This window comes from Prinia subflava, chromosome 9 (genome assembly GCF_021018805.1).
Source record: "Prinia subflava isolate CZ2003 ecotype Zambia chromosome 9, Cam_Psub_1.2, whole genome shotgun sequence".
NCBI classification, from domain to species: Eukaryota; Metazoa; Chordata; class Aves; order Passeriformes; family Cisticolidae; genus Prinia; species Prinia subflava.
In genome coordinates this window covers 24,324,106-24,336,638 of record NC_086255.1, presented here as the reverse complement: position 1 = coordinate 24,336,638, position 12,533 = coordinate 24,324,106, and the positions used below count along the sequence as shown (strand labels likewise).

The window sequence follows — 12,533 nt, the reverse complement described above, 5'->3', positions numbered from 1 at the left end:
CTCTTAAACTGTTCTCACTATTTAGATTACTCTGTAATCCATATGAAACTGCTTGCAGATGAGATAAAGTTGCATTTTTGTAAATGGTACCTTTTTAACCCAAACAAGGAGCTAGTTCTTTCTGATGAGCTTAAGGGAAGGTGTACTCATCTATCCTCAGACAGACAAAATGCTTTTACTTAACTTCAGAACATTATCAGCAAAACGAACTTTGATAATGACTCAAAGAAAGAAGTTTCAGCAAGAAATTTGTTGTTTTAAGAAACATGTAACCCTTTAAAAGACCAGGTAAAGCCAAAAAACACTATAAAAAGAGAGGAACTAGTAATTTCGTCAGAATGCATTAAGAGTATTTTTCTCTCTGTTGTAACTGGAAGACACAGGTTGTTGTCCCAAAGTTTAGAAATGAGAAATACAAAACACAGCTTAAACTAACAACTCAGCTTTACTGAAGGGCTTGATAAACACCAAAAAGTATTTCATTCACTGTCTCTTCTAGGTATAAATCAGAAATTTATTTGTGCTTGTTCTCTAGTGTCTAGTACCTAATTCTACAGACTGCTTCCCAACAGGCAAGTTAAAGTACCGTACCAGGGTTGAGTACACCAAGGCTACTGCTACTTTATCCACATTTTGTAAGACCCTTTGTACTCTTGCTAGTTGACTCTCAGCATATTGGATTTTAGACCAGCAAATGTCTATGAATAATGTATTTATGAATGATCCCACTAACTTCAGAGGGTCTACTTAAATTTTGTGACGTTAGAGAGGATGTGAGCAGCTTAGGTTTTCCTATTAAGATTTTGAGTACTTGCATACATTTTTAGGGAATGACTCGGTTCTTTTTCAGGAAGTTTGCTTGGGCTGAAAAGATCAAAGCATTCATCACAGTATGGCCCATCTGCACTCTGTTCATGGGGAACATTGCCTGGTGCTACTTAAGGGCTGGTGCTTTCGAATATTACCACCAGTATTTTGTTATTTATTTACCACTGTAGCTACAGTGAGAAACAATGCTTTCCAGTAAGCTGAGTTTTGAAACAAAGTATTTCAAAATTATAAGCAATTTTTTTGAACTTTCAAAAGTTAGAGTAGAAATATTCTTTTTACATGTATTTTGAAGCTTGCATTGTTGATATAAGATTGATACAAATCAGTAAGGAACATAAGCTTGCTTTTACTGTGTATTTTTGAGGATTTCTAAGGTCCAGTTGAGGGTACCATAGAGATTCATCCATATTTTGCATGACGAGTTGTAGATAAAATCTCCACGATTTACATATTCTGTACCTCATATCCATGGGATAATATTTTTAAGAACTTCTTCTACATGAAACTATGGACATTGCAGGCTAATGTCTGCAAATTAAAAATTGCAAGCTCACAGTGGATTTTCTGAGTAGCCTACCTCTGGAAGTTTGTGGAAACCAATACTGCAATGATTTCCTTGTGCTGCTCTAAGGACTGTACTGACATGTAAGATTCATGCTCTTCCCCATCTGTCACAAAGCACAGATCAGGTAAACCATGTCATTTCTGCAGATATTTAGAAAAGGTTGGCAGAAATTTTTAGAAAGTTATTCCCTCCAACCTGTATATTTAGGTGAGTCATTTGTTCCCTCTGAATCCACTTTCCTCAGGGCAGCCGAGTGCATAAGTATTTCTGGCACCGATGGAAAAATAATCATCTGCTGTATCACTTTTTTCCCATGTGGGAAGTACATTTACTCTCCAAAGAGGAACTGAAACAAAATTGTTACCATTTTGACTAGTGGCAACGCAGAACAAACAGGAAACACTTCAAGGGAAATATTTACAAAGATAGCATACACAGAAGACTTAAGAAGCTTTCATATTATGAATGAATACTTAAAAGCAATAATCTATTTCTTCTCAACATTCATGAGCAGGAAGGGAGTCAAAATTAATTGGATTAGGAAACACGTAATTTTTCATTAAACTGCACTTAATGCAGGTAACTGTGCATGGAAACTGTAATTATGGGCTGTGTACGTATTTTATAGAGAGGATCTATGTCCAGTAGGATAGGTAGCACTATTAGTGAAATTTTCACACAAATTAATGGTTGAAACAACACCGACTTATGCTGAAAGTCTGAAGTACACACTGCTCTCTGCACCCACTGGTTATTTCAGCATCACTTACTGTCCCTCTCACCTACTGTACAGCAATGTTGTCACAGGGCTGTCAGATTAGAAACTGGGTGCTTCACATCTCTCAGTTGCATACTGTTGCTGAAGATACTGGATAAAGTTACATTCTTCATTTAAGGAAGAAAAAAACCCAAACAAAACCAAAAATCTTGATGCCTTTGGTTGCTCATGGCAAGTGAGGAATTCCCATTTACAGACATAAAATATAGGAAAACAACCAGACAAAGCATGGAGTTACCACCAGTGTGATTTTTCTCTCCTTTTTCACAGATCTCTCAATAGAAAAACAGCCCGTATAAGGGGTTTAACTTTCAGTGCCCCTTGTTTTCCAAGTATGCACTCTGGCAGTCGTGTCATGCCAGTGAAGGTCACCGTGGTACCACAGCAGAGCCCCTCCTGCCTGCAGAGCTGTGTGTTTGCTGTGCATAAGCATTCTCAACATGGCAAATGTCTGTGCAAAGGAAAAGTTGCTGTGGCTACTGCTTGTCGGAAACCAGGATCGAGTATGCAATCCAACAGGGAAGCTCTTTCAATTCCAACACACCACTTCATATCCCACTTTTTGCAAACTGAGAATCTGTGTTCAGGTTTTGGCAGTCTGACTCAAGACCATGTTTCTGAAATCACAGACTTTAATGGAAACATAAAGTTGATACACAAAACAACATCTGAAAACAGATCTGAAACATCTAAATTGGACTGTAAGTGACAGGAGCAAGCTTTGGTAGAATTGGATTATTTAGAATAACCATCACAACGCTAACAACGAGTCACTCGGGATTTACATCCCAACATTTGTAGCAAACGAAAGGTCACCCTTAACCATGGTAGATTACAAATAAAGACAAAAGTAGTGCTGATCATTTACTCTTCCACACAGAACATGACTCACACTCTGATTGTTCTCCCAAATATCAAGTCACTTTTGTAAGGACAACATTTTTATATTTCACCTTAACAAATTCCAGTGACATTTTCCTTGTGAAGTTTCAACAGCAGATTTTTAGACCAATTTTGCTGTGCAACTGGTTTTTTATTTGTAACTTTCAAGGTAATAGGTTTATTTGTACTTATGTTATGGCCGTGTCCTGTGCATGGCTGTATATGCAATTTGGAGCTGAGAGGAGGTCTCCAACCCACTTAACAAGACTGCAAACAAAATCTCTGTACTTGAATATCTGCAAAAGGTGTGCTGAGGCAGAGGACGTCCTGTGGCAGAGCTGCAGGAGGAGGTGAGAAGGCTACACAACTTCAGGCTGTGAAGGAGTTGGATGGCTGGTTCCAAGGGCAGCCTGCAGTAAACCCACAGCCAAAGAGGCAAAAATCCCCCCGTGCACACACAAAAGGGAGGAGAGGTGTCAGTAAGGCAGAAGAATGGACACTTGAAATGACAAGGACCTGTGGGAGGAAGAGACTTCCCTGAAGCCTGAGGTGCCCCTGCAGAACCACTCCAGCTGCAGACTGCAAAGGGAGGACCCATCACATCAGGAGTGAGGCTGGAGCTGGGTAAGGCAGCCCCATCTGCTCCCTGTGTAACAACCCGCACAACTAGCAAAGGTGACAGGTGAGAGCAGCAGGGGACTCTGCTCTGAGAGGCACAGAGGGACTCACTCATCAACCTGACTACCAGAGAGCTGCAGCAGGGATGTCACCCAGAGCCCTGTACCGTCTCCTGACCATTATCTGCTGCTTTTGTTTCATGTGTGCAGGAATGCAGCCAGGAGCGGTCTGAGGAGGACCAAGGACATCACAGATCCCTGGGAGTGCCAGTGAGGGACTCAAGTGCTGGCAGCTTTTTCATCAGTCCTCCCTGTCAAAGGGAAGAGCTTTGAAAGGGCCAGGTGACTCTGGCAAATCAGGAAATGGTTGGTTAGGGGACTAGTGCCACAGCCAGGAGTCTGGCTGCTCCTGGGGACTCATGTTGAAAACCTGGGCTGATGGAATCTGATGGGGGCCTGTCTGCCAGGGAATGGGCAGAGCATCTCTGGTAACAGGCTTGCCAAGCTGGTGAAGAGGGCTCTAAACTGAAGTTGCTGGGAGAGGGAATCCTCAATCCATTCCACTCCTACTCACTTGATGCCAGTGCCAGCAAGAGATGCCTGGAGAGGGATTGCAAATCAGCAAGAGAGAACCCTCAAGTGCTGCTCAATGGAATTCCAGCCATACCTGCCCTAAGTCTGCTCCATCAGGAGCCCAACTTCAATGCCTTTATACAAATGCATGTAGCATGGTGTATGAACAAGAGCAGCAGGAGACTGTGCAGGGCTGTGATCTTACTGGCATCAGGGATGTGGTAGGATGGCTCCTGTGACTGGAGTGTTGGAGTGGAAGGATACAGGCCCTTTAGGAAGGACAGGCAGGGAACAGGAGAATGCGGTGTTGCCCTCTTATGTCCATGACCACATGGAGTGCTTGGAGCTGTACTGGGGTTGGATGAGGAGTTTATGGGTCAGGATTAAAGGGAGGACAAGGACAAGAGACATTATAGTGGGGGTCTAAGGCCACCCAGCCAGGAGATGAGACCCAAGCAGAGGAGACCCTCCACAGACAGACAGGAGCTGCTCTGGTCCTCATGGGGGACTTCAGCTACCCCAATAACCATTGCAGGGACAACACAGCAGGGCATGAGCAATCTAGGAGATTCTTGGAATACATTGGTTCTCCAAGTGACAGAGGAGTAAACGAGGAGTTGCCATGCTGGACCTTGTTCTTTCCAGCATGGAGAGGCTGGTGGGGAATGTGAACCTCAAGGGCAGCCTTGGCTGCAGTGACCATGAAATGGTGGACTTCAAGCTCCTCGGGCCAGCAAGGAGGTGCACAGCAAGCACACTAACCTGGACATCAGGAGGGCACACCTTGGCCTCTTCAGGGATCTTCTGGGTAGAGTACCGTGGGATAAAGCCCTGAAAGGAAGAGTGACCCAAGAAAGCTGGTTAATATTCAAGGATCACCTCTTGCAAGGTCAGGAGGGATGCAACAAAGAGGAAGTCAGGCAAAAACCTCAGGAGACCTGCACGGATGAACAAGGAGCTCCTGGACAAACACAAACACAAAAAGGAAGCCTATGCTTCCCCCACAGAAAAAGGGTGAAAGCAGGGACAGATAGCCTGAGAGGAAGACAGAAATTGTCCAAGCAGCCAGGGATCAGGTTAGGAAAGCTAAAGCCCTGATAGAATTCTATCTGGCCAGGGACATCAAGGGGAACATACAAAGCTTCTACAGGTACATGGGTGAAAATGATTACCCTCTCTGGAAAGAAATGGGACACTTGATTACCTGGGATATGGCTGAGGTACTCAATGACATTTTTGCCTTGGTCTTCACCAGCAAATTCTTCAGCCACTGAGGCCCACATTTGCATGAGCTCCTTTGCTGAGGTGGCAAAGGCAGGGACTCTGAGAATAAAGAACCACCCACCATAAGGGAAGATCAGGTTCCAAACCAGCTTAGGAACCTGAGGGGCCCTAAGTCCATGGAACCATATGACAAAATATGGAAAATAAAGTGATTGGTGACAGCCCACTGCCCACATCACCAAGGGCAAACCCTACAAATATCCTCCTGTGACAGGACAGTGCTGGTGGACAAGAGAAGAGTGATTGATGCCATCTACCTGGACTTGTGCGGAGCATTCGACACTGTCTTAGATGACATCCTTGACTTGAAACTGGAGAGGCACGGATTTGATGGATGGACCATGTGGTGGATAAGGAATTGGCTGTATGGTCACACTCAGAGTTGCTGTCACAAGTTGATGTCCAAGTGGAGATCAGTGATGAGTGCTGTTCCTCAGGGTTTGGTATTGGGACTGGCACTGTTTGACACCTTTGTTGCCGACATCGACAGCAGGATCAAGGGCACCCTCAGCAAGTTTTTCAATGACACCAAGCTCTGTGGTGCAGCTGATGCACTGGAGAGAAGGGATGCCATCCACAGGGACCTTGGAAGGCTTGAGAGGTGGGCCCACACAAACCTCATCAAGTTCAACAAGGCCCAGAAAGGTCCTGCACCTGGGTCAGGGCAGTCCTAAGCACAAAGACAGGCTGGCTGGAGAATGGATTGAGAGCAGCCCTGGAGAAAAGGACTTGGGGCTGTTGACTGATGAATGCTCAATATGACCAGTCAATGTGTTTTTACAGCCCAACAAGCCCAGGCTTGTATCCCAGGCTAGATTCAAAAGCAGCGTGGGCAGCAGGTCAAGGAGGGGTTTCTCCCCATCTAATCTGTTCTTGTGAGACCCATCAGCTCTGGGGTCCCCAGCATAAGGAGTTCATGGAGCTGTTGGAGTGAGTCCAGACGAGGGTCACAAAGACCATCAGAGGGCTGAGCACTTCTCCTATAAAGACAGGCTGAGAGAGTTGGGCTGTTCAGCCTGGAGAAGAGAAGGCTCTGGGGAGACCTTAGAGCAGCCTTTCAGTACCTAAAGGCAGCCTACAGGAAAGGTGGACAGGGAGTTTTTTACAGGGGTATGTAATGTTAGGATAAGGGGAATAGCTTTAAACTGAAAGAAGGCAGGTTTAGGTTACATAGTAAGAAGAAATTCTTTACAGTGAAGGTGGTGAGGTACTGGAACAGGTTGCCCAGAGAAGTTGTGGATGCCACATCCCTGGCAGTGTTCAAGGCCAGGCTGGATGGGAATTTGAGCAACCTGGTTTAGTGAAAGGTGTCCTTGCCCACAAATGGAGGAGTGGGCAGGGGGCAGGGAGTTGGAACTAGATGACCTCCAAGTTTCCTTTCAACACAAACCATTCTATGATGTTACTATTCTATTCTATGAATTCAGTCTGAAAATCCTGTGTAGCCTATATTTTTAACTCATAAAAGAAACTACGATTGTACAAGACTGTATGTTTTAACATTACTAATATGTTGGTGATGGAAAGTAAATGTCAGATGAACACTCTTGATTGCCATCAGTCTATACAGCTTATCTTGTATCAAATTTATCTCCATTGTGCTAAAGGTAAGAGAAGTTAAGACTAACAAAACAAATTCTCTTCTCATTAAGACAAGACAATACATTTTACAAGACTTCAAATGTTGAATCTCAAGTCCTCTATTGAGTTACTAAATGTTTGCTTCCAAACCAAGATATTGGCTTTGTTAGTGCCAACATCATTCTAACACTTGTCATTTGATAGCAAGCTCAGTAATCCGGGAGCCTGTTTCCCTCCTCCCTTCTATATATTGTTTGTGCTTCCTGCTTAGATCAAGTGGTTGTATCCTAACAGCCACTATAAAAGTAGCAGTTCAAGTACATTTTACCATCCCAGGATGCTGCAACACAGGATGGTTAGTCTAAAAAACACCAAGGATGAAGTGCAAGGCCATTTGCACTAACAAGTTGCCAAATGGAACCATATGCAAAGTGGCAACTTAGAAAGAAGTACCAGAACTACAACTCTTATCCAGCTTGATATGTTTTCTGAAAGGGGAGAGTACCAAATATAGTCTTCAGCATAAATAACACACTTTAAAAACTACCAATAAAGGGAATTGCCAATTTAAAAGTTAGTTGTTGATTGTACAAAGAACAAGCCAATGGACTTCCCACTCTTTGCCTCCTTGTTTTCCTCAGGAGTCCATTACCTTTCACAAAGAAAATTTTAGCTATCAAACTTGTCCATAAATTTTGCCGCTGAGTGTGAAACCATCCAGTTAGCATATACACTATCATTTGCATATCTTGGAAACACAGAGTTAGTGCCATCGAATCTTGTGAGTGGAACGGGGCTCTCCTCAGGCCAGTTCGGGTATGACATGCCTAAAAATGAAAACAGATAATTTTTTCTGCACTGAAGAACCATAACTTCATGTGCAGACAGTAAGGCCCTTGGCAAAACTCCCTTCAATACTTTAAGCCAGTCCACTGGATTTTGTCCCAAATCAATTCATATAAATGATGTTTTGAAATCCCTGAAGCAGAAATTCAGATGCAGGCAAAAATCCTGGATAAATTAAAGTGCTTATTCAATAAAAAATTGTGTGCACGCATGCACATGTGCATAATAAAAAGTTAAGAATTGTTCTTCTCGTAAGCCTCCAACTTTCCATAATTTTATATTTAAACAATCATGTAGCAATATATTGCTTTGCAAGAGAAAGTTCTTGCTGTACAGGAAATGCTCCAAGAATTAATAAACCTATTTGGGACAGGATCCAAAGTCCATTTCAGTGTTATTTACTTAAATGGGCGCTTTTCCTTTGGCTTCAGTGAGGTTCTGGGGACACTTTCACACCCCCAGCAGGGATCCCCTGCTTAGTTTCAGGAAATCCCAGGAGCGCAACTGAGTAAAGCCCAACAAAGTGCTGAGCACTCCTGTCTTGATTCAGCATTTAAAGTTGTATTTCAGGCCTGTAATTATTTGCATTGAGTGCAGGGACTGTTTCTGTGTTTAGGCACAAGTGATCACCAAATGCATGCAGAGTGCTTAGCACCATGTTGATTCAGCTGGGCAAGCACAGAACCATAGCAGGTTTTCAAAAACAGAACTCTGATTCTGTTGCTTATTAAGCATTCAGCATCTGCCATCAACCTTGTGGCAACTTTTTTCTGCTACTCCATTCTTTTAACAATCTGACCACTAAGTGCCCCAAAATCAACATGAGTTGAGAAAACCAAATGAAGAAAATAATAGCTAAGGTATAGATCAAAAATAGACCCAAAGCCATGTATTAATGGCAACTTTTAAACTAAAAGATCCAACTTTTCAAAAGTCATACTGCTTGAAGAATGAAAAAGTATCTGTGATGTTAATAAGTATTTAAAACCATGTAGAATATTTAATCAGAAGACAAAATATAGGAGTTTTGGCAAGAACCATTTTTACTGTCCATCTCACCATCACAATATGAAAGCATATGTTCGTTTTAAAAACACTTGCTACATCATTCAGTAGAGGTTTAGTACTAACATGTTCATAACAAATCAAAGGACGTGAAAACAGGTGATATTTTCAAAATGCCCATTGTTAGTTAAGTATTAAAGGATTTTACACGTCAGTTTAGTCTGTATATAATATTTATATACAGTATTTCTACCTTCTGTATATAATAATCTGTTTTCATCCTATGATACATTAAATACATTTCAGCTTATAGATCCAAAATGTACTAATAGCAGCTGAAATTTAGACATACTTCTTCATAAATGAAAAATGTTGCAGATGAGTCCTATCACTGAGTTATGGCAAAAAACAGTATTAAAAAAAAGTCTATTGCTTAAATTAGAGGTGCAGAATCTAACATATTCTAAATGTTGTAGCCTCCCCCAACAGGATAGTTGAATTAGATACTCATTAGCATTTTATATTTCCCCTGAGAATACTTCCCTGATCTTTTTTTTTTTTTTTGCTTTTACTGTATGATATCTAGTCATTTTACTTATTTTCACATCCTTTTAAAATGTTTATTTTAGACACAGCTGCAAAATGACTAAAGGATGATCCTGATGCAAACTTTGACATTTACCAAAAGAAAAAACAAACAAACAAACAAACAAAAACCCAAAAGAAGCTTCCAAGCAAATTTTGATTGGCTTCATTCAGACAAGAAACACTGTAATGGGGTTACAGAGTCTGAGAACAGTGCAGAAGAAAAATCAACTTTTTTGTGTGTGTTGCTAGAATCTAGTAAATGCATGTGAAATTCTACCATAGAGTTTGTTTTCAATCCATGTGGAAGGGAGGGTTCGAGGGAGGGGAGCATTATTACAGTCCACGAGAGGTGTCTCCTCTTCTGAGAGCCCATCATCGTACAGTAAGGAATCGGAGGGCGTGGAAGCTGCGAGGTCTAAGTAGTCCTGAGAAAGGAACGCACAAAAAGCTGCGTCAATGCACGTGCCAGTGTTGCTGTTTGGGTAAAAAGGGTAAACGTGCACCTGCTTTCCTTACAGCAAGGAACTACAGATGCACTGCATTTATCTTTCTCTAAAACTCTGGCACCTGAGGAGGCCCTGCTTTCCAGCAGCCACAGCAGCTCTGATGTGCCTGAACACTGCCCCTGCTAGAGACACATGAATACTTCCCCTGCTTAATTCTGCACATCAGCAAAACACCCAACAAACTGAAAAGCTGTCCTAACTGCTTTGTTTAACCTTCAGCTTCTGATCCACGCGTGTGCCGGAAATATATATATATATGGAGATACATATGCATGTTTAAAGAACAATCAGATCTCATAATAATTTTTTTAAAGCTATTACATAACAATGCATAAAATAACCATGTAAATATTGCCAAATAAAGCTTTGGTTGCTGTTCTAAAACTAAATATTTAGGTCACTGATAACAGTTCGTTGGTTTTTATTTATGCTGCTGAATTACTTTGACCAAAAAAAAAAAAAAGTGAAATATTTTCAACTAATTTAAAATGCATGAAATACTACATTCTTCTAGTTCTGGCTCTCTAACATTATTTATTCAGGAGTAAAATTTAGGAATAACTTTTCACAATAGTTCCTAAATTATTACTATTATTTAAAGAAAATAGACAGGTTAAGGATAATCCACCCACATTTTGGATTGAAGTCACCAAAGCTACTAGAAGAGGTAGTACTGCTTTCAAAAAGCTGCATGCATGTGGAAGCAACTAGATATGTAAATGTTTCAAGATCTGAAAAATAAGTTACTCTGCTTTAAAATAAAATCAAAAAGTAATTACTTCTGTACATTCAAACTCAGAAGATAAAAAGCTTTCAAAATCCATGCTTTGCACACTTACCCTACTCTTCACCATCATCTTCTCTAGTTCCTTGCTGATCTCAGTAAATGTTGGTCTTTTATCAGGCTCTTGCTTCCAACAGCGCAACATGAGGTTGTACCTGGGACCCACCACAGGGTGAAAAACCCCAAACTGTTAGAAATGGGCTAAGCTTCTGCTCTAATCACTTACAGCACTGAACCTGACTGTGGCACTAAGGCCATCCACAAGTACACCAGTCTCTGCTGTGAGTTCTGTTAAATTTTCCCTGGAATTAACAACTGACACTCACAACAATGGGCTTTTATATTCAAGAGTCTAAAACTCCTCTATTCAAGAGGAGTTTTAATGATGATGCACTTGGCTGTCCTTGAAGGACTGCAGTTGTAGGTTTCACTTTCTCAAGGGACCGCCTCAAGTGTAGGGCAGCATGCCAGATTTCTAATTCACTTTGTATATGACACTGAAGAAATTTGTGTACCACGCTGAAAAGCTCTGCTGTTATACCAAAAACAGAATTTTAGTTTTCATTTGTTCAAAATCTTAAGCATCTGGAAATTTTTCTTCAACGTAAAGCCTAGCCCAAGACTATTTGCAGAAACTTATGTTCTTTTGATTACTTCTATTATTGTTCATTTGATTAAACTTGTATTTATTCTCTCTTTAACTGCCTTCTATAGTACAGAGTGTGGAAAGGAAAGGGAACAGAATTAAAGTTGTGTAGTTGAGTGGCTATCAGACAGACATTGGCAAGTTCTGGAAGTGCCACTCTCCAGCCTGTGCCATTCATGTCATTTTTCTAGCTCAGCTGTTCTCAGGACTAAGTGATCTGTCCACGCTAAGTGTTCTAAAGGTGGAAATAGTGGGCCATGAGAACTACAGGAAGCTATTGAAAAGCACTGCATTTTATGCCTTCATGCATGATCCCTCTCGTACTTGACTGGGTGTAGGAGAGAATGCAATTTGAGAAAAATGGTCCTTAAAGTGGGCTTTCACAAACTGTCAGAAAAATTTCTGAGTAAAGCGGAAGAAAATATGCAAAAAGTCAGAAAACCATGATCTAGCTTCAATGAAAAAAATCCCGGAAACTCAGATGTGGTCAGCTTGCCTAGACTAATAATTATCAATGACATAACATGTTTGCAGAATTAGTATTCCTCACTGAGATGAAACAAGTAAAATACTAGTATTATACATTTCTTAGACAATATTTGCCAATCATTCTTGCAAACTTCTACACTGCCCTAAATTTGGAAATACTTAATGTTTTCCTCTGTATGTTAAAAAAACATTATTTATAGTATTATTTATTTAAAGCTTTTTTTCTCAGCCCAGATGTGGTCAAAGCATCCTTCCAACTGAAAATCAGTCAAAAGAGTGGTCACAATGATTAAAGCTTGGGAACTTTCAAAAAACCGCAACCACGATCAAATTTGCAGCTGAACATAAAATCATGCCTCATCTCCAAATGCCATGGAAGATCACAGACAAAAGATATTTCACATTGACTGTGTTGTAATAAATCAGCCAACAAATTACGAACTATCTCCAAAGCCATGGGCTTATCAAATCACAGAAAATTTTTATCTTCCAGGGTGTAGATTTCTGGCCCAAGGTATCAGTTTTCCTCTGGAATGCTGTGACTACTAATAGACAATG

At 41.1% G+C, this 12,533-nt stretch overlaps 1 protein-coding gene across 2 annotated transcripts in view; it reads right to left on the bottom strand.

Annotated features, from left to right (window-relative positions):
• Window positions 1-2,799: 2,799 nt before the first annotated feature.
• Window positions 2,800-12,533, bottom strand: part of RET (ret proto-oncogene) — a 77,777-nt gene continuing 68,043 nt past the window's right edge. The window contains exons 18-20 of one of the 2 annotated variants that reach the window (XM_063405952.1): window positions 10,896-10,995; window positions 9,828-9,975; window positions 2,800-7,938 (exon numbers count right to left, since the gene is read on the bottom strand). In XM_063405952.1, the coding sequence (XP_063262022.1) occupies window positions 7,781-7,938; window positions 9,828-9,975; window positions 10,896-10,995 (406 nt within the window). In that variant the 3' untranslated portion in view covers window positions 2,800-7,780. Of the gene's footprint in view, window positions 7,939-8,931; window positions 9,976-10,895; window positions 10,996-12,533 lie in introns of those variants that run through there. The other variant, XM_063405953.1, reaches the window with a different exon arrangement.